The sequence below is a fragment of the Colossoma macropomum genome, unplaced genomic scaffold, assembly GCF_904425465.1.
Source record: "Colossoma macropomum unplaced genomic scaffold, Colossoma_macropomum, whole genome shotgun sequence".
NCBI classification, from domain to species: domain Eukaryota; kingdom Metazoa; phylum Chordata; class Actinopteri; order Characiformes; family Serrasalmidae; genus Colossoma; species Colossoma macropomum.
Window position 1 is genome coordinate 12,978,709 of NW_023494809.1, and position 23,224 is coordinate 13,001,932.

Sequence of the window (23,224 nt, forward strand, 5' to 3'; positions counted from 1 at the left end):
GCATCCTGTGACGTAATTTATTATGACAATGATAAAGTATCATCATATTGCCCACCCTTATAATATAGTTCAACAAATTAAGTTGAGGCTACATGTAATCAGACATAACAAGCTCCACCAGTACTACAAGACACTCCCACTACTATACATGACCACTACTGGACACGCTTACTCAAGAAACATTCAACCTATTCAACCTACTCCACTCTTAAAAACTCTTAAGAATTTTATCGAATTGGGATTAACCTGGTGTAGGGAAATTTAAAACAAAATTAAGTCATTTAAATGTCATGTTTTTACTTTTCTGTCACTGTATAGTGCTCAAATGCTAACAATTTGCTAGCTGATGTCCAAAAAGCTTGGATCCATTAAACTACCTTCTGTGCTCAATAAGCAAAGGTAGGAGAAAAAAAATTATACAACATACTATGGCTATATTTTGGTGGAATAATACAATCAGTGCATAGTGGCTAAAGTATTTATATTTTGTTATTTAACTACTAATATTTTGGTCTTTGCTTGTTGTGAACACCTCAGGAAAATAAGGTCCAAAGATTGGTAAATGGCCTTGACTATGCATGAGATGTTTAGATAACAAAATCATGGAGTAAGGTAAACCACAAAGTCTATGACTGTTGTAAATTCAGTACTGGACCCTGAGCACATGAACCAGCTGATCATCAAATCTTTGTTATGTCACATAGTTACAGTGGTCACCAGAGGAATATCAAGTGCCCAATGCAGATACTAAATCAATTTAAAGAAAGAGATTTCATATTTTAGGATCTTTCTGTATGCAGTGTGTTATATTCAAACATTTTCTATAGTCTCATTCAGTGGATGCTATACATTTCAGAGGAAGAGATAAGACTATAAGATTTAATGCATCAACAATAACAATCCTGTGTGTATCTTAGAGCAAATGATAGACAAGTGTTTAAGAATCTCTAGCTGAGAAAACCGGAATTTCTGGAAAAACTGAATTCAATATATTTTAGCTACATTTTGTAGTTAAGTATTCTAGATTTGTGTGACGATTATGAACAATGTTAATTTTGTGATTTTCAAAAAGGAAGAGCAATATGGTTTTTAACATTTTGTATACTTAATTGTTAAATTACTTCGAAATTGTTTTTCCATTCATAGGAGGTCTTTAAGAGTCCAATATTCTGTCTCTGAATCCCATTCACAAGAATTAGACACATGTTCGACTTGTAGCTTGACTTGTCTATATGTGTGTTTCCTAACCCGGTCCTCGGGGCCCCCAGATGGTCCACATTTTAGCTGCAGACAACACAAAAAGATACAGGAAAAAACGTGTACTAACTGGGGGGCCCAGAGCAATGAGTTGGGAACTACTGGTCTACAAAGTGTAGTCTGTACTATCTGCACTCAGAGAGAGTCTGCAAATTTATTATTTCTGTAATTTCAGGTTATTCAACAGTTATTCAGACACAAGCCTGGGACCACTAATTAGTTTATTGATAATAATCAGTAACACTGTGACATTGATTGGCAAAATCATATCACGCATAAGCAATCTGCACTGCAATCCATTATTCTGTTATCTGAAACTCCAGCCCTGAATTTTATTTGGTTTGTTTTTTGTTTTTTTTTTGGTCACTTTCATTAATTTTTAAAAATGTTATTAGCATGTTCCTCCTCTCACTGTTCTTCCCAAATATTAGTCCCCCATTAAAATCCACAAAATTTTAACTGAACAAATGTTATAGGGTTAATGCTGGGTTGTTATAGGGTTAATGCTAGGTTGTGCTGAAAAAAAATAACATCATTATAATTTCTAAACATATCATTGTATCAGATGTGTTAGTTTGCATTAATAAATGCTGTTTTTGTCCCCTAAAACCAAACCAAATGAATAGTGTGTCTATTAACCAGACAGAAGGCACATTTTCAGAAATGAAAGATACCCACGTATGTAAGTACGTATGTAAGTACTCTGAGTAATTTGTTCAAAGCAGTCTGTTGCAACCATACATTTAAGTTTGAACTTCAGTTTACATTTTTGTTATTAGCCAATACTGCCACAACTGAACAGTGTGAGACACGAATATCAGTACAGATGATACACTGCCCAGCATCTTGCAGCATGTTTTTAGGAATTATTTAGCAGGTTCAGCTATTCTCTTAAATAAATAAGGAGAACACTGTCCATCATCGGAGCCTCTCTCTATGGCTGTATCATTCTTGAACAGGGTGGGGGACTGCTGCTTGGTAGGATGGGTGATTCATGGCTCTGTGTGATAGAGTCCACCCTCGGGGCAGGATGATTAGGTGGTGGAACATTCCGGCTCACAGTGTAAGAGGCTGAGAGAGGAGCCAGCTGTATTAGTGGTGTGCAGCCACTGCCCCGGCTGTCATGGTGCATTCCAGAATTTATTAAGTGTCAGCAAGTGCTTAAGCATCGACAGACGTGACGCATGAACAGATGTGAGTTTCAAAGAGAAGAGGAGAAAAATAATTTGTGTTCCCTGTTATGATTCTGTTAACCAAATGCCAGGGTAATGCCCTGCACACACAGTAACATTTGTAGATTACTGTATCAACAGTGGAGAGCGTGGCACTTTGCTGCCTTTAGACAGATTTTGAAAGATGAGTGAGACTTTCTTTCTATATAAATTCTGTGAGACTTCATTTAGCTACTAAGCAATGGTTAAACTATTTATTTTATTTTATTATTTATATTCTTGCTGTAACTATCCTGTTACCCAGACTTTTCTTTTAAATATTTGTCAGAAACTTTATGCTTGTTCTTTGATGGCACTTACTTTGATTACTTGGCTGGTTATCAGGTCATCAAGTCTAGTTACATTTCTAATCATAAGGATACTGGATAAATCAAATAGACCCAAGATAATGTGAAATGTGATTCTCATCAGCAGAGCTGCACTACTAAACTATTCTTATCATCATCGTAATGCGAGTTGCCACTGTAAACATACAGTTAAAATGTTGTGATAACAGAACAGATTACATTACACGTGTGGACCAAAGCCGGAATGTAGTTTTAGGTGCCTAAATTTAGAATGGGGTGCTTGCTTGAACTTTGCTCTCTCTTATGCAGGGCAAGTGTCTCAACCACTCAACTATTTAGATGCTCACAAAACAAACCTCCACACATAGCCAAACAATACATTATCCTTAACTACCTGCCAATAAAAAACTTTCAACATAATGACTATTCTCAATCCCAAGTGTTGTATATCCATTACTGCTTCTCACATTTTGCACACAACATATCTGTAACGGTTTCAACAAACGTGTAGCTCTCTATGGAGCATATTATTTATATTTGCACTACATGGCCAAAAGTATGTGGACAGCTGACCAGCACACCTATATGAGACTGTTGGCCATTCCATTCCAAAACCACTGGCATTAATGTGGAGTTGGCCCCATGTTTGCAGCTATAACAGCCTCCATTCTTCTGGGAAAGTTTCCATTAGATTTTAGAGCATGTCTGTGAGAATTTGTGCTCATTTAGTCAAAAGAGCATTCGTGAGGTAAGCGTGTGTTCCAGTTCATCCCAAAGGTGTTCAATGGAGTTGAGGTCAGGGCTGTGTGCAGACAGTATTGGGCAGAATACTACAAGTAATGATGGCTGAATACTGAATACACTGTCCTGAGTGTATCAGCAATGTATTCCATGACAATACATAACAAAGTAACATATTAAGAATACATTTACAATACCCACTGATAAGGCACATGGGAAAAACTCTGCTGTCATAATATTTATTTAATTCACACTGGTCCTTTCTGTTACTGGTTAGCAGTTTTCTTCATGTAATTCTGTTAATATGTTTATGAAAGATTTACTTATTTAAATAAAAAGTTACAAAATTTTCACCATTATTTTGGGTCTTATATCTGCTGCTCCCATAATCCCACTGCTATCTCATGAAGTATGCAAGTAATTCACCATATCCCAACAACATCTTGCAACTCTGACTAGAAAGTGGGTAACTGTGTGATTTTTACTTAATTACTTACTTTTTCTTTATACAAATATTATATATACAAATATTATATATATATATATATATATATATATATATATATATATTATTACATTTAGTAGGTAAGTATTCTAAAGGTTTTCTTGAACTGGACTGGACTTGGACTGAACACAGATACTTGCTAACTGTATTCTGAATACATACTCCAAATACTTGCATTCTGTTACAGTCCAACCCTGTGTGCAAGCCAGTGAGTCTTCGTAAACTCCACTTTGGGCACAAGGGCAAAGTCATGCTGGAACAGGAAAGTGCCTTCCTTAAACTGTCGCCAAAAACGTTGGAAACATATGATTGTCTAAAATGATTTTCAATACTGCAGCATTAACACTATACTGCATTAGAACTAAGGGGCCTAGCCCAAACCCTGAAAAAAAGTCCCAGACCATTATCCCTCCTCCATCAAACGTTTCCGTTTTACACCACTCCAGCCAATGCCTGGCATTGTGCATAGCAATCTTAGGCTGGTGTACAGCTTCTTGGCCATGGAAACCCATTTCATGAAGCTCCTGAATCACCATTCTGTGTTGATGTTGTTTGGTACTGGTAAGTAATGCAACAGAGGATAGACAATCTTTCAGTAATAAAATAATAACGCTAACAACCAGGGCAGAGACTTCACTGACTCATGACAGTGCCACATTTAAAGTCACTGAGCTCTTTAGTACGACCAATTCTATTCCCAGTGTTCGTCTCTGGAAAATGCATGGCTATGTGCTTCATGTATGGTGAAACATTTGAACTCAATAATTAGAAGGGGTGTCCACATACCTTTGGCCATATCACCTATTTTATAATGTTTTGTTTTTTGTTTGCTTATCAGAATGGACTGTACACATCTTTGAGTCACACAGGCTAACAGAAAAATGCTAACTTTGTTGCTGTTAATACTGTAAATTCATACCTCCCCTGTTCAGAGTGCTTGCATAACAACAACAGTACTTTAAATTTGATGTAAAGGTTTCAGTGCATTAAACAAATTAATCTGATTCAACATTAAACTGAAATTGGCTTCTGATGGCTTTTTCCTTGTGTGTCAGCATGCCAGTGACATGCACTTGTCCTGCATCCCTATCCACACTTTAAGCAATAACAATCTATTATTGAACACTACCAAGAGCTCTTGTATTAAAAGACTATGCTTGATGCAGATAAGGGCTTCACAGGAGTTAATCATACTAAAGCCAAGAAAAGATTATAACCCATATTTAAGATTTATATTATTGATCTCTAAACAACCAATTAAACAAAGACACTTCACTCAAGCACTTACCCCATCATGGGCGTCTACAAAGTCCATGGTATTGTGGGTGAGGCAGTCACCTGTCAATCAAGCTCCTGCAAAGACATCACATCATCAATAAGCTTTTAACATACTCAAACTTACAAATATAAACCAGTATGTATAAACTCTCATTCCCTCACAGACATGCAAGCACATACCCAGGAACAAGGCAATATACACTGTGAGTGGGGATAAATAATGAGAAAAGTCAAATTTAAGTTGTAGCGATAAATATTGGGATGTATGAAAAAAAAACTGTAAAAAATTGTAAAAAAAAAAAAAAGGAAAAAAATTATTTCTCAATTGAGCTAATTATCACCAACAGCATCACTGGCAATGGAAAGGGTGTATTTAGATGGTGAATTTAGGCAGTTGTTCAATATTCTGGTTCGGGATGCACAACATGGACAAACCATATTGTGATTATATTAAGACATATTGTAATTGCAATATACATTCCAATATTTTGAAAACACATCAATGAACTTCAATGTAATGTGGTTACAAATTCGCCTGCATTATTTTTATCCAACTTATGTTTACTGAATCATTTGAATATCTTGATTCATCACAAAGCAGATCTGTAATTTGTTTAGATGCTTGCAGTCCAATAAAACATTTAATGATGGTTAGGACTCCATTTGTATATTGCACACATACGCAAGATCAGTACTGTGAAAAACAATGTCACAACAATTACAAAGAAAACAATTACAAGGCAAACTAGCCATAATTTTCTTTACAAGCTATAGTATAAGTTATTATCTATTATCAAAGTTATAGGAGCAACGAATTATGCTAACCGTACACTAGAAGAGTTTGAAAAGACATTGAAAAGACTTTTGAAAGACTAAAGTCTGACACCCTCTCACATCTAAAGACAGTGTCACGGTTTTTAGTCACAGACTATGATTTTGCAAAGACTATGAATCTTGCAGTGTCACTATTTATAAGACTGCAACTAGATTTTTGAGATTATTCCCCATCATGCACCTGGTGGAAATTTACAAGCATCGAGATGACGTGAGTGCGACGCAGCTCTAACAAGACTCTCATGATTTTATTCCGATATTGGAAATTGTCTGCAACAGTGAAATCGCTTGAAAAGTCGTTTGGTGTAAGGCCGGCATTAAAGTCTGGATCTGCCGTCGGGACCTGGGCATTTAAAGGGTTTAGGAATTATATATTGTACAGCCAACATTCCTGGATCGGGGGCTTGTCGAGGCGGAAGGGCTTGTGTGGTCTAGGGATCTTCAGAGCAAAGTCGTCGGGAGCAGTATGCTCCTGGTAGGGTCTCCCAGGGCGAACAGGTCTGGAGTGAAGACCCAGACTAACCCGATCCAAAAAATCCCCTATGAGAGATGGACACAGACAATCGTGTACCCTGCCCGGGAGAGGGTCACCGAAGAGGCAACGTGGAGAGGCCATGTGGGCCCACCACCCGCAAGATCCAGCATGGGGGAGCGGTGCAGTGCCGTATAGGCAGTGGGAGATTGTGGGGGGGGCCCCTGGTGGCCTAGGCCCCTGCGGCAGAAACTGGCTCTTGGTACGCGGAATGTAACCTCACTGGGGGGGGAAGGAGCCGGAGCTTGTGCGGGCGGTTGAGAGGTACCAACTATATATAGTTGGGCTCACCTCCACCCACAGTGTCGGCTCTGGAACCAAACTCCTTGATAGGGATTGGTCCCTCTCCTACTCAGGGGTTGCACAGGGTGAGAGGCGCAGGGCGGGTGTGGGGATACTTACAAGTCCCCAGCTGGCAGCTGTGCAGTTGGAGTTTGTCCCGGTAGACGAGAGGGTCACCTCAATGCGAATTAAAATCGCAGAGAGGAAAACTCTGACTGTTGTGTGTGCTTATGCACCAAACAGCAGGTCGGAGTATTCGGCCTTCTTCGAGCAAGTGGGCGGGGTTCTGGAAAGGGTCCCGCCTACAGACTCCATAGTCTTACTGGGAGACTTCAATGCTCATGTTGGCAATGAATGAGAAAGGACTTGCCCCAGGTGGAGGAGTTTAAGTATCTCGGGGTCTTGTTCATGAGTGATGGGAAGAGGAATCGTGAGATCGACCGCAGGCTGGGACAGGCAGCAGCAGTAATGCGGTCGCTGTACCAGACTGTAGTGGTGAAGAGACCGACTCTGTTTACCAGTCGGTCTACATCCCGACCCTCACCTATGGCCTGAGCTGTGGGTAATGACCAAAAGAATGAGATTCCGAATACAAGCGGCGGAAATGAGCTTTCTTCGCAGGGTGGCGGGCTACACTCTATTTGATAGGGTGAGGAGCTCAGCCATCCGGGAGGAGCTCAGAGTAGAGTTGCTACTCCTCCGCATTGAGAGGAACCAGCTGAGGTGGTTCGGGCATCTGATCCGGATGCCCCCTGGACGCCTCCCGGTGGGGGTGTACCAGGCATGGCCTACCGGGACAAGACCCCAGGGTTGTCCTAGGATGTCCTAGGCAATCGCCAGCCACTTTAAGTATTCTGCCTTGGCATATTCCCGCCTGTAGGAAATCCCCTGTAGGGGCTGCGTTTCACGTATCATGCCAAAGCATGTAGCATAAAAATCGTAGGTTTTGTCTGTACACAATAGCCTATTTAAATGTACAGTGTGAGTTGTTACTAAGGAACAAGATTTCTACAATTGCACACTTTATGCCTGGACTCCAATAAGATGTAAAGCTCGACAAGTGAGCTCTTTAAATGTATTAGCCTGCCTGCTTTCTCTGTGCTACAGAGACTGTTGCCTTAAGAGACAGATGAGGATCAAAACTATGAAATGTACTTCACTTACAGCTGTACAGAAGTGCTTTTCTGACATGGAACAAAACACACTTTTCGATTTAAGGTAGCTAATGTAACATAGTTAGCTAACGTCTTTAATTTAAAATCAGCTAGATTTTATTCAACTGTTGAGGCACACTGCACTCACTTACACTAACAACTGCTTAATTTTAAGTTGGTTACTCATTATGCAATCAATATCGGTAAGTATCAGAAAATATGTACTCAATCTGAACTATCCTTCTTGTTAGGAAATAGATTTAGAACAATATTGAAAAAAAAGTTGTCCCTCAGCTTCTTCTCTCTAGTTCATTATTCCATTAAGCATATAAATGCTACAAGAACTGTACCTGGGCGTAAGGTACAGTTCTACAGAGAAGGATGGAGCCAAAACCATCAATCAAAAAAGTATTTACATTTCACCAGATTCAAGTATCTAAAAGTAAAAGATGAACGTTAACACAGCTAAAATTAAGTGTAATGCATAATGAGGTGACATATGGGCTGTACTAGTTCACATACAGCGGTATAGTACATTTTTTTTTCTTTTACATTGATATAAAATGAGTTGGATATTTTAACATAACATGAAAAACATAAAAAATAAACAGTTATAGGTGAAGGTCTAAATAAATATGTAAGGAAAAAAGTATGTTTTTTTTTTTTTGGAAATGTAACTTGCTGGATGCACTTTTTTATGCAAGCTCATTCTGAACAGAATTTGGATTGGTAAGCACTTATTCTCTCTGCATTTTCGACTGTTAGATCACATTCTTTACATATTAAATTAACACAACACGACTGAGAAATCACGTGATTAACTAGGAAGTGCAGATACAATGAAAGAAACAGACATTTTCTGCATCTGCCTTAAAACATTAAGTATTTTCCATCCTTGTTAGTACATTAATAATTTACTGAAGAGCTGTGTTAAAGTAATGTGTTACTGGCCTGAGAAGATAGGGGTATAACTGATATAGGGCGTATGGATCAACCGGAAAAGAACAATGTCCATTCTTCATCGACACTAAAAGAGTACTTTAGAAATAGACACACAGGAGATTTACAGCAGCTGTTTAATGTCTGTGCAGGCCGTACTCCTTGCTGCCTTCTGTACAACTGTTTATCTGCTCCATTACCATGTGTTTTGCACTGAGGAAGTGTAACTGCACAAGGCTACAGCCACTAATGACTGTGTGTTTATCACCCGCCATAATCAGACTCAAAAACTTGCCTCTGGAGCCCCTTACTGTTCTCTGAGGACTGCCTCAGATGCTAGAGCAAAAAGAACAATGAGAGAATGAGAGAAAGAGAGAGAGAGCAAGAGCGAGAGAGAGAGCGAGAAAATGAGCGAGTGAGAGAGGAAATGGGCGTAATTTCCGATCGGAGTCATTTCCTGCCGATCTGTCTGCAAAAGCTATGTTCAAAGTGGCAAAGAGAGAGAAACAAAGAAGGGAAAGAGACACGCAGACACCAACAACACATAAGAAACAACACAAACAGACGAAATGTTGGCCCTAGAGGCAGTGTGTAATGGTGAATGGTCTGCTGCGCTAAACAGACACTAGAAGAAAGATCAAGCTGAGATGTCACTTAAAGGTTGACTGTCAGACATTAACTGCTCTCTCTACCTCCAATTACTCTAATCTCTGTCAGCGAGAGGAAGTTTCCACCACAAATACCACAGAAAAAAAAAAGAAGAAGAAGAAGACAAAAGGGAGCAAAGATGAGCAGCAACTGGATTCAACAAGTCTGGGACAGACTGGGTAAATCATGACAGGATAAAATAGGAACACAGAGCAAGCTAGAAGATAAACAATGATTTATAGCCATGTAGTGGTGAGAGATGATGAAACGTTAGTATATTTTGGCCTTTTACATCATAAAATGTTTTAATGCATATATTATGGGTAGTTTCAGCACTTCGAGAGCACTGAAAAACTACATGCATTTTAAAAAAGAACAATAATAATGAACATGTAAACAACAACAACAACAACAATAACGTATATCCACTTGTTCTTTCTGATTAAGTTTGATTCAGACATTCAGGTTACTTGCTGTTTCTCATCACCACCACTCAGTATCCTAGTAAGACTGATCGGATATAGATCCTCCTAAATATGCGTGAATATTAAAAAATTAAACTTACTAAATAGTAAGTAAATTTCATTAGTAATTATTAATTTGGCCAATAGTGAGCATCAATCAGTAACTCAAAATATGAGCCAAATTTCCCTACATATAATTTTTTTGGATATATAACAGAGTAGAAGTTCATATAATCAATTTCAAAGATACTGAGTGTAGTACAAATTTTACAAACCAAGACTTGACCACATGAACCCGATGATCCCAGTACACCATTTTAACTTTTACAAGATACAATCTACCTTTAACAAGATACATGCGTAAGAAGCTAATAACATGACACAGACAAATAGCTACCAAACTCTGGAGATGACAAGTGGACTCCTCATTTAACATGTACACTGACATACTCTAGGAAAATGCAGAAAGCTGGGAAACCAACAATCTGATTGTATTTCAAGTATGTAACTACCAGGCAACCTTTCCATGGAGCGCTACGGCAATGAATTACTGGTACTCAAGCTTAATAAGGTACTCAGCTTAATAAGGGCTTTCCTACTGTTGCCAAAGTCGCTCAAGCCTACCTTTTTGTGTCTGGCACATGTATGGACAGCTCAAGTTTAGCACTGCTTCAAATATCTTTAACAAGAAAAACAACAGAGTGCCATGCCAGAAAGCCAAAATATACTCTTAAAAAAATCCGCTATCAATTCTTAACGGTAAGCCCTGTTTTTTTTTGTCGTTTCTTTAGTTGTTGTAAGGCAGTTTGTTACTTGTTGCTACTTGTGTCTGAAAATACAAATTAAAATGGCTTATGGCTAGGGCTGGGCGACATGGCCAAAAATGTTAGCATGATAAAAAAAAAAATCATATCAGACAATATGAATACATAAATGTCAAATTGTTATTTCTTTTTAGTTAAAGGTGGAACATTTAAAGGTGGAACATTTCACAAATCTATCACGGGATAGTGGGAGAAAGTTTCTGGTTAGCTGTTTTTACCAGCTGGAAAAGCATGGCAGCAATTCTTGTAATTTTCATAATAAGAAAGAAAACAGATTATTTTTAGCTGTCTTGTGACACGTGCTAGGCTACCTGGTGACAGGTGCTAAACTGTTCATGATGGATCATACCGCCTTACTGCCACCACTCCTACCACATCCATGTCAGAGTATATCACAGTACTCAAACACAAGCTAGCAGACATTTGGATTTCTCTATTGTGTCGTATTAGTTGTAAAGTGGAAGAACAGCAATATATCTGATGCCCGCTGTGTAAAAGCTTCAACTGTAATGTGATTTTCTTACACTAGACAAACAGCGCCCCCTTTTTAGTTACGTTTAAACTGAAATCAGTGCTATTTTGTCTTGTTTAATCTACAAAAACATCCATTCTTCATGCTGTGACGAAGAAGCTCACTGCTAAAAACAGCTGGCCTGGGAAGCTAGAATTCTCCCACTCTCCAGTGCCACACACACAGCATCTTCAGTTTACTTTCTTTTAAAACAGTGCTGTAACCAGCATGAACCCACTTCTTTCTTTCACTTTGGTTCCTGCACTAATACTAAAATATGACAGTTTGAGTGCTGTAACACAGCACTGTAGTTGTGTGGGGCAGATGTGACTTAACGCTGCTAAAGCTTGTTATGATGTTAGGATGAAAGTTATATCACAATAATTATTGTTATTGTTTTATCGCCCAGCCCTACTTATGGCATATAAGCATTCGGTCCTGAAGTTGTAAGATGCCTGCTATTTCAGGCGAGTTCATTAAAATGTCAAGTTAATTAAAACCAAGTTTGGTGTTTTTGCCTGACTAGTCAAGTGTCTCGTCATCCTGTCCCTGCCCCAAGTCTTGATCAGCATCAGTTGACTGTGCTAAAAGACAAACGGTATTGACCTCACAAGACGCTGTTCATCGATAGACCACAAATATATAGTTGGTGACAGGTGGCTTGAAATTTACACCAAGCAGCCAATCTAAAGTCTTTAAGACAAATGCTAACGCTCTGTTGCCACACCCAACATTACTAGCCTAGTCACATTGTTACTCATTTCACCTCACACCTTTTAGCTGGAAAGCAGCGAGTTTTACATTAAATCTGTACAAGTAAAAGTGAAAAATGAACTTGAATGTGATAAAGCTGAATTTTGTACTGCAGTGAGATGCTTCTTGTTCACCATGCTGGCTTTAGACAGCTGCAGTAGTCTTTATATGCTTCTATTTTGGAGCAAAATCATAAGAAACTCTGACCAAAACATAAGACATAAAATGCAACAGTTTGAGAGTTCTGGCACAACCCTAAAAGCAACAGTAAGGCCAGGGACAAAATGACCTAATTAAAAGAATCAATCAATGTTAACCTCAGTTAGATTTGCAGCACAACCTGCTGCTGTCCAGCAAACTTCCCACCTCAACACGGTTCCTAAAACAATTTACTCCGAGAACATGAGAGGAAAGCATATCATAGTTGAAAATGTATTTGATACAGGACAGCCTGACAAACTCTTCAAAACACTTTCACATTGCCAGCTTTTCTTCCACCATGCAACCAGCGTACAGGGTATACAATTTTGACCGCTGCAAGAAGTTGAGGGAAACTGCAGGTTATGCAATGCCACAGAAGCAAAGCGGATGGGGAGGCAAGCACTGTCAAGCAGGGCTACACAATCTATTGTTTGTTAACTATTATGATAATGACATTATCCTTTATAATACTGATACTGCATAAAAGATGCAAAATTCCAGGTGCTATAAGCAACACAAAAATCACAAAAATCTTCAATGTGCAATGTTTTCCCCCAATATACAAAGGTTATTAGAGTCCTTCTGTCTGTAGACTGTGTGGTATTTCAATACTGCAAGAGATAAGAAATCAGGTTCTGAGAGCTAGCCAGGCCAATAAGAATGAGACTGGAATAAGCCTGAAGACAGGTAGGCAGTTTTACAGAGTCTGAACAGGTGTGAGGGAAAGAGTGACAGAGAGAGAGAGAGAGCGAGAGAGACTTGAGAGTCTGCATCAGAACAAAGACAAAAAACGGGAGTTTGTGACAGAGAAATAGTAACTATGTAATGCAGAGTTCACTAGAAACTTGCTGAAGGAAGCACACACTTGTCAGATTCGCACAGACCATTTAAAAAAAAACATCTTTTAAATACCAGATGTAACGATACCAATGTGATTACTTCTCTAAAATGTAATTATCAATTTGTACTGGCTTTTGATCAATGTTAAAGTCATTTGGATTCATTTGTATTAGGGGTTCTGAGCAGGATGGACACTAAAGAAATTCTTCAGGATATTTGTAATCGTCCAAAAAGCAAAACTTTGCATTCAGGGTCTTACGTATTAATTTGTAATAAGGGACATAAATGATTAACTGACAAATAAACCATTTTCTGAGAATGCTATCAATAGAAGAGTAAAACGAGTCAAATAAAATTTAATTTTCAATAAACAATAGGCGGGTTTCTCATTAAAGTTGAAGAATATTTTTAAATTGTACGTATCATGTTCTCAGAGAGAAAGTGTGATGTGCAGCGTGTGAAGAAATTACATATGTGCAAAACTACAGAGAAGGATGTGGTGGACGCCAACGGATAGCAATGAGTTGTGACTATAACATTGTGAGAATACAGAATTTTCAGTAACTTATTACTACATATTCCAGTCATTTCATAAAAGTTTTTGGTTATATAATTATTTTGGTTACATAAAACATGCACTTAGAGTGTTTAATGTGGTTTTGGGAGTTCATATACACACTTATGCCTTGCCTTACCTATCAGTAACATGTTACATGGTCCATACAGGGAACGTTATTTAATATCTTGGTACAGAATTCATTCAGAGTCAATGTATACAATCATAAGTATATCAAGTATTTTATAACGTCTTCGAACATGGCTCAGCCAATCAGATCTCAGAAACAAACCTATCTATTTTTATGTGTTTCATCCGTGAGTTTCAGGCTTGCCTGTTACCTATGATCTGTCAACTAATGATTCTCAGTTATTGTAACCGTTTTAAATACAAGCTACAGCCTATTTTTTGCATACAGCTCTGTGGTGCACACACACCATTAATCTGATCAAATACATGTAACCATATATGTGCAATTATTGCAGTACAGCTACCTATTTACTATATTTATCATATACCATTAAAGTCATTTACACCTTGTGTTATCAATGAACAGTTATGCAATATAACCTACAATAAATATTTAAGTAACTAATGACACTCTGAGGTTAAAATCCCACACTCCACACCTCTGCCCACAAGTGACCTAGTAACACGTGGGTTTGCAAGACTAAAACACCTAGTGTCTGTCATTCAGTATGAAACAACGTTATCTTTGATTTATGTATCTTGGAATGAAATACTTTCACTGTGATGAATTAAAAGGCAATCAAGTACAGGCTGTGCCTCTAGTCCAAAACTGCCAATCTGAGTAGCCAAATCACGCAGAAATAGCAATTATTTAACCAAAACCATTTAAATTAAAAAAGAAAAACTGTTGTCAATGCACTTTTGTGTAGTATCGGCTTTACAACTCCATTTTCACCATGCTGATAGTAGTTATAAATAATTTAGTGTTTAAAATGTAGTTACAAATCCCTGCATTTCTGCATTTTCATGGCCAGATGTAACCTGAGAGAAAGCTGAGGCAGGGAGTGTGATACAGAATGACAGGGTGTCAGGATGTGTGAGAGGGAGTTATGTGCAAATGCCTCAGTAGCCTACTTTCTCTCATTTGCAACTGTTTTTCTTCCCATTTTCTGTTTCTCAACCAGATTTACTGAATGCTGGAATACAGCAGAGTTATTCCAAGCAACAAAAAGAGCTAATTATGCAATTCAGCAGCCGTCGCATAGTGCCTAAAGTTTACGTAATCAAATCCACCCCAAAGAGCAGGGAAACAGTAACAGCTTTTCATATTTTCTGCAGCGCTTCATCAGCACCTGCCCTCCATTTTCTCAACTGGTCCTGGGACAAATAACCAAGTTACAGGGCCCCAGAAGGTAAAAAACGGATTAAACGAAGGTACAAGAAAAAAGCATTTTGTTCCTATGCAATGCATAACCAAGGCAGTAAATGACGCAAAGTCTCAAGTAGCCATGTGTTGTTCCCAATTGTAGCACAGCATGACAAGACTGCTTCTTACTAATACAACAAATATAATACAATACACAAATGCTTAATAAATAAATTACTATTTATAGGCTGTATTGCATCAAATTCACATTTTTTATTATTATTAATACTTTTATAATTAAACCCAATTCAAAGAGATGAAAAAAAAACATCACTGATAAACAATTGTTTCTGTAGCATAAATTGCTAATACAGGGGATTCCGAATTACAATAGATTTTATTAGAATAGACAGGGTTCGATTCCTTTCCCAGGCAAGCACATCATGAATCTTAACACTGAATTCACCTATATCTATAACATGATTAAATTGTAGGCCACTCTGAATAATCGCATTCATTAATACATAAATGTAAATGTAAGACGTAAATATTAAATGTAAACGTAAAATGTAAAGTTCAGTAGAAACACTGTGCTGCAGACCACATGCAATGTATGGCAGAAATCTAGCCTATGGAAACAGTAGGCTATGTTGGGTGGAGGATGGTGGGGAGTGGGGGTGCGGAAAGGACTACTGAGCTTAAGGTCATTATAGTAATCACTTTGGATTCAAACCAAACAGTCATGGAAAACCAGAGAATGTAGATGAGATCAGCTCGGTTTTCAAAAATAAAAATATGTCGGTAAAATATGGGAAGTCATTTGTTACTCACATCATCCTCCACAATGGCTCAGAGGCAAGCAGTGAAAACATTTGTTGAGGATTATTGAAGCTAATTATTTATTATTGTCAGTCTTGTTAATAATATCCATACCGAACATCTGGTATTTAAATTTTCAGAGTAAAAAGTCAAATGAATTTAAAAAAATCTGGAAGTAAATTTCTGTCATTTGCAAGGACAGTGGTATAATCACATGTAACAGCATATGTTAAACCTATCCACCATTTTTTATAACCCATAAAAGAGTACTAACAATGTATCACGTAACAGAAGCATTCGAATGTTCATGACAAAATACACTGTGGGATTTGAGCACATCTCCAGAGAGGGTACTTCAACTCACTCCAACATTTTAAACGTGCCTGCATCAGCGGATGCAGGTTGGAAAGCATATGAATTTTCCTAGTTTCTCTCTAATTCCCCTTTCTTCTAACTACTCTGAGCCCTTGTTTCTTTTCCAGATCCTCCAACTTGCACACATAGGCCTGTGCAAGTGATAGAACTCTGTCGTTCTGAAAATCATATGGAGAACAAGCACGGTAAATGGGTAAAACCAGGTTTGTTTATTTGCCTTTTATTTAACAATAATTAAGCTCCAAGTCATACGTTATTACTCTGTTTTCTCTCCGGTCTGATTCAGAGTTGGGAACAGTCTAAAAATTGCTGTTTGCTAGTTGCTACTATTTTATTAATATTATTGTAAGTAGATTATGTAAGTGCATCTACTGATGCTTCCAGAAATATTACAGATGATGTGTCCAGAAGTATTAGTAGATGTATAATGCAGAATATAACATCACCCTAATGTTAAAGCTTCCATTAGGTTCACATGTGGGAATCTTAGTAATGGGCTGGTGTTTGCATGAAATAAATAAAAAAATTAACATGTTCTTTTTTTACCCTGCAGTAAATTAGTTTTTTACCATATGCGGGGCTGCTACCATGATCGCAGGCCAATATGCACAGAAATAATGGCTGATTACTCCAGAACAATAAAATTCTCTCGAACAATTCAAAGAGAAATTTTTAGGGTAACTAAGGACAAGGGCTGAAATAATCATCATCACCACCAACAACCATCACAATGCTTTAAAAGAATACTTCAGCATTTTTCAACCTAATCTCTAACGGTTGAATCTGCAGCATACAGTCGATTATCTTGTGAAAATGAAGCTATATAATTTGATGGGCCTTGTATGCCAGTGGGAGGAATTTGTGGTAACACATTGTGAGCATAGTTGTGTGGGTGGAGTTTTCACAGATTCCTTTAACTTAGTAACACAATCTGTCATGTCTCTCTCATTAATAGCCTGTAACAGTTATGGTTTCAAATTTGCATTATATGGTTTACTCACAGAATTCAGCAACTGCCCACTGGCTATTAGAAGTGAATTATTTCCCTGTGTAAATACAAGGAAATGCATCAAAAGATCGTCCAAGGTAATTGACAGTACGGTACGAATGAAGCAGACAGAGCTTAGGATGAAAAATGCTGGAATATTCTATTAAAATTAACCTCCTAATAAATATCTTACAAGTTCTTTCCTTCTGTCTTCTTCAAGTATAAGTAAAGGGGCCAAGAAGGTCAGAGGCCACCACAGACTGAGGCCAAGTTGAAGCAAAGGAGCCATTCAGAGGCACAGGCACACACTCGGTCAGTCTCCAGTTCAGCCTCTATGTTTAATATAGGAACTTTAAATCCAGGGAGTAATTACACTGCCTCCAACACAGAGCCCCTTTGAGTGCACACAGATGTGGTCTATCTGTCAGCCACATACACCTACACCTTTGCCCAAATCAATCTGTGCATGCTTGTGTATTAATGTTGGATGTGTTTAGGTGTTTTTCCAAGTGAATATGCTCGTTCATTTTTGACGCTTCAATGCTTGTTTCTGTGCATCTGTAGGAAAGAGTGTGTGTGGAGCGAGAAACAGTAGAGTTGAGTAACAGCACATGTTCTACCCAAAGCAGTAACAGTGTAAAACAGGATGTTTTGGGAGCATTACATCATGTCCCATTTGTGTCCAGTGGCAGAACTCTGGAAAGGCAGAGTGCAACACGAAGGTCCAGCACTTTGTCCAATCAACAGCTGCCACCCACTAAGCCACACCCCTGACACTGCTGAAGACAGACTGCACTTGTTGCTTGCAGGCTATGGTGTAGCACGAGTCATGTACTTCAAAACAACATCAAAGGAGTGAGGTAACTGTAATACTTTCAATGAGTTGCTTGTATACTTGAAACACTTACCCCACCCTTGCTCTTTAGGTGACTGTGCAGAAGAACTTTTACACACTACAATGTGATGTATTCTTTCAATATTTTTCTGCATAAAGAGAGAGGAGGTTACAGAAAAGGTCTTAAAATGATTTGCATCAATGGTTTTCTATGATATCCTGCTGTTGATGACACCACTGGGTTCCCATCACGCAGCATTAAAACTGATATTTCCCAGTACTTAAAAAAGGAAAGACTCTTTTACTCTAAACACTCTTATTAAAGAAAGCAACAGGAGGCTCCTGAATTCTGTGAAAAAAAATGTTCAAAATAGGGGACTACAAATTTCTTTCTGGAAAATCAGTCTCGTTTCTAAAGGAATGACACAAACATTTATGACTTTTTTTTTTTTTTTAAATACGTTTGCATAAATATTTATGCACAGAATTCATCCCATTGGCTTCTATTATAAATGCATTTAAAATAAATACTTTTTCTGTTAAGTACATTATTAATGACCAATTAATTATTGTCCATGGTAATCGACTGTATGCTACCAAAGCGGCAGATATAGATTAGGTTGAAAAACACCGGTTCTTTAAGCGATTTAACATGACTGGCACATCCTTAACATGACTTGTTCCCATTAGTATTCATTTCATAGAATGTAACTGTGACAGACATTGCTTTTATTAACAACTAGGCACTGGTCTTTTAGGCACTTAAACCAGGGTTATGGTACATGAATGATGCTTTCTTGATGGCCACCAAGTCAAACTATATGAAGAAACAGGCTTCAAATCATGACTGGGCGGGATACAACACGAATCCAGACAAAACACCACAGCTAGATCTTACAACCACAACAACAGGCCCTTAGTGTACAAGTAACAGTGTTCTGCAATAAAAACAAATGGATTACATACTCATTTGCGATTGAGAAAGAAGACAGTAGGGACTATTTATTCTCCAAATAAACTTGGAATTGCATTTTTTTCCTCCAGACACTTATAGTTATGTGTCTCCTCATCATCACCACATGACATGATTAGCATTTACCAATGAATGTCTGACAATTCTTAATTGCCTGCTCTTGGCCATTAAAAGTGAAAAAAACTAAAAAAGAACAAACAATTAAAAAAAATGTTGTCAGCAATTCTGAAGCTTTATCTGCAGCAGTGAACCTATAGCAAAAAAACTGCTATAATCAAAACTTGTGCGACCCAGGCTTCTGGATATCAACCCGAGGAAACTGTGCCAGTAGACAAGCTGTAGGTTGGAGTTTTGATACTTTTATGGTATTGACCAAATTACTTCAATATTGTGTCGTATAATACCAAACTAGGTATTCAGTCTTACAAGAGTCAGTAATCATATTTGAGGAATGTGTGGAAAGTATATGTGCAAACTAACAAAGTTTGTGTGCCACATTAAAAATTAGCCAAAAAAATAAATAAATTTACACTAAGAAGGAATACGAGGAAAACTAATACAACTGGTAAAGAGAAAAGGTCTTACAGGTGCTCTATAACTGGACCAAATATGTCTTTTTATGACAAGTGCTGTTCTAGCAGTATTTAGAATGCTCAATATATACTCTGTAATGTGTACTGTGATTTAATTTGTCCCGATAGCGACAACATATTGTCATACTGTCCACTCCAAGTGGACGGACCTCTCCAAGATTTTGATCATTCCTGTGCATTTCCGGTCCCACTGGCAGTCCCCACAGTGCCTACATTTTATGTAACAGACTCATTCCAACACAGACTGAGTTTGGTGTGTGGTTCTTCACAGTGAGACATTTGTACAGTCACATGTCAAAACAACAGTCATGTGTGACATTTAAAATGTATTTAAACAATTCTTCAGTAAGCGCAGAGCTAAGCAAGACTGGATTACCATAGTTTTCTCTGGGCCCTTAAATGCCACTGACATGGAAATGAGCTCTCTTCTAGACGACAGAAACATCGACAAGGACTGTAAAAGATTCACTTTTTTTAATCTTTACGTTGTTGCAACAGGAGGCTCTATAGTGTGCCTACTTGGCTAGGCCTTAAAGTCAACCTGAAAAAATGGCCTCTTATCTTGTCCTTGTCCCTGGTTATATTAAACACAATTCATCATATCATTTAAAAGAAAAAAAATGTTTTCGTAATCTTCCCTCAAAATAAGGTGACTTCTGCCTGACGCTAAAATGTCTGCTTTTTGGGTATGTCATCATGCACCAGCAGGTAACGAAAAATAATTATCTATTAATAAGATTTCACATTAGTAACATTACTCTGATAGATTTCCGATTTAAGTTGACTTTCAACTCGACAAGATGTTTTTCAACAACAAGACTACAGCCTCAATTCTGAAGTCCATTCAGTCCTCCTTCGCACTCCAAGTAATTCCATATGAGATTCCACATTCTACTTTATCTATGTAATATGAGTGACAGCTATGAAAATAAAAATGCAAGAAATAACTGAAAAGGCTGGTGATTTCAGATATTTTTGTATTAAACTTATACAGTAAATAGTGGGAAATCTGTTGACAAGAACTAGTTGGAATACCTGAGTATTCAACACTGGGTACAATTGAAGGTGGCCTTCACTCCAAATTCATAGTGCTACACCTGTAGTCTCCAAACCTCCTCCTGGAGATCAACCTTCCTGTAGGTTTTACCTGTAACCCAGGTCTAACAGTCCTCATTCAGGTAATCAAAGACAATGAAAAGGTTGTTCAGGTGGGTTTGATTTGGGTTTGAGCTAAAGTCTGCAGGAAGGCATATGTCCACGAGGAGGGTTGGCGACCACTAGCCTAAACAGTCATGCAAGTGATTGCCACATGGAATAATAAAGAAAGTAGATTAAAGAGCTAAAAACACATTGGACAGAAGAACAACCAAGAATCACTCTGTTAGGTTTATACCACTAACGCTATTTCAGAATCACCTTTGCTGGCCTTGAACCCTACCTACTACCTCATAAGCATCTGAGTACAATTCTTTATTCATTCACACCTGCAAGAAGGTTTCCTTTGCAGCAAAACGAGCGCAGAATAGTAAGAGCATATGAACCAGAAACAAACAGAGAAGGAGAGACAGATAAAAGTGTATGGGGAAGAAAGAAATTGGTATGTTTAAGGCTGACAAGACTAGACTTGCCACTTGGTGCGAGTGTCTGAGTGAGAGAGTGAGGGTGGAGGGAGAGAGAAAGAACAAGAGAAGAAAAGCGGTATCAGTACAGGAAAAAGGAAGTGATAGGGTCCCCCCTTCACACGGTTCAGCTACAATCCACCCAAATGTCAGTGTTCAAGGAGCACCTCCTCCTCTAAAACTCTTTAAAAATTAGTTTATGGCAATCTAAACTACTCCACTGAATCTAACCTTGTCAGTACACAATTACAGAGCACTAAAGCCACGTTTATGTTCTAGTTAAGTACTTTACGATTGTGATTTTTGTCCAGAAACCGTCCCGTCTTCATTTTGCCTCCCTGCATTTACGTTAGATCTTACGGAGGCAAATTACTTCTTTTTAAGCCAAAATAAATAAATAGATGAATAAAAATAAAACAGCAATGGTCTAGTTTTTATTGCAGGCACCTGTAATACATTGCTCCCCTGTACTGTAAATAACTAAGACTAGTGTCTACCAAATATCATTCAGGCAGATAAAGAATCCTATGATGTATGTCAGTGACAGATAAGATCAGAAGTGTTGAAAAGAATACATTCAGGCCTACAACAGGGAGGCCTATCGTAGCTACCTGACCGTATCTCACATCAAAGGCTACTGCAATTTCATATTTTACTCTATCCCAACATTTGAACAGCTTACAGTGTTTTCGTCCTATTTTGCTGTTAGTAAAGCCGTGTTATAACCGCATATAACATAACACGAACGCGCAAGCAAGAGTACTGTACTCACTGCGAAGAGAATGTAATCGTGGATAGACCGGTTTCAAACCTACATTGTAGCCAAATACTGTTCTCGCCAATCGAGAAACGAGGGCTAACTGCTCCCAGCTAACCAAGCAAAGCAGAGCAAAACATTCTGACAGACAGCGCACCAGACAGTTCCCCGACACAAAACAGAAAAAAACAAAGGCTGCTTAAAGCAATATTGCAGTTCACGTTGTATTTCGAATTGCTTAAAGAAACTTACCTTTAAAAAGATGTGAAACAAACTGACAGACGCCTTGTTAGGATGCCCTGCACGAAAGTTGCGGTGAAAAAAAAAACAGACCGTACGCGGAAGTAGAAGAAAGTCGCTATGCTACATAGGTTATGTGTACTTGTATTGCACACCGACAATATCACGCGGAATATTCAGAAAATTATTCAACCGAAGGTAAATATAGCCTGGATATAGGCAGGTCTCTGTTTCGAGCTATTTGCAGGACATTTTGCAAACATCACCCGTCTTCCTGTTCGAGTTCGCAGCGAAGAGGAGCTGAGAGTTCTGAAACCGAGCAGACTCTCGGCGGGTTCCGCACAGTGTTACAGCAATTCCGTTCCCCTCCATTTAGCTGAACAAGGCCAAAAGCAGAGAAGCTACAGAAGTGTCTGTGCAGCAGTGCTGGTTTGTGAAATAACAAACTGAGGTGTGGATGTGTGTGACTTGTGACGATGGCCTAAGACGCAGGAAAACTTTAATGAGAACTTGGCATGATTACCCAGTACTCTTTTGTCGTGTGGGGGAGTCATTTATCCAAGTATCATGGTTTGCAATTGCATTTGAACATACTAATTAAACATGATTTAACCCAACGTAACAAATGTTTATTTAAAATGGTCATGTAGTTTACTGAACACCCCTGTTTGTTAAATAATTTAATATCCTTCTGGAGAGTAAGTAAGGTGCTGCTGGTTGGATATCCCAGTCTTCAAAGTTCACTTCACACCAAGGCACTCCTGTTATGATGGATTGTTATATGATTAAAGATTAAAATTGCCTTTCAGGGCAGTGACCACCACGTATGGACAGCATTGTCTCTTCTGCCC

At 38.3% G+C, this 23,224-nt stretch overlaps 1 protein-coding gene across 4 annotated transcripts in view; it reads right to left on the reverse strand.

The window, feature by feature from the left end:
• arhgef1b (Rho guanine nucleotide exchange factor (GEF) 1b) overlaps positions 1-22,748 on the reverse strand; it is a 61,303-nt gene extending 38,555 nt beyond the window's left edge. For 2 of the 4 annotated variants that reach the window (XM_036558510.1, XM_036558509.1), the window contains exons 1-2: positions 22,386-22,748; positions 5,311-5,375 (exon numbers count right to left, since the gene is read on the reverse strand). In XM_036558510.1, coding sequence (XP_036414403.1) covers positions 5,311-5,337 — 27 coding nt within the window. In that variant the 5' untranslated portion in view covers positions 5,338-5,375; positions 22,386-22,748. The remainder of the gene's footprint in view (positions 1-5,310; positions 5,376-22,385) is intronic. The other 2 variants (XM_036558508.1, XM_036558511.1) reach the window with 2 other exon arrangements.
• Positions 22,749-23,224: the final 476 nt, after the last annotated feature.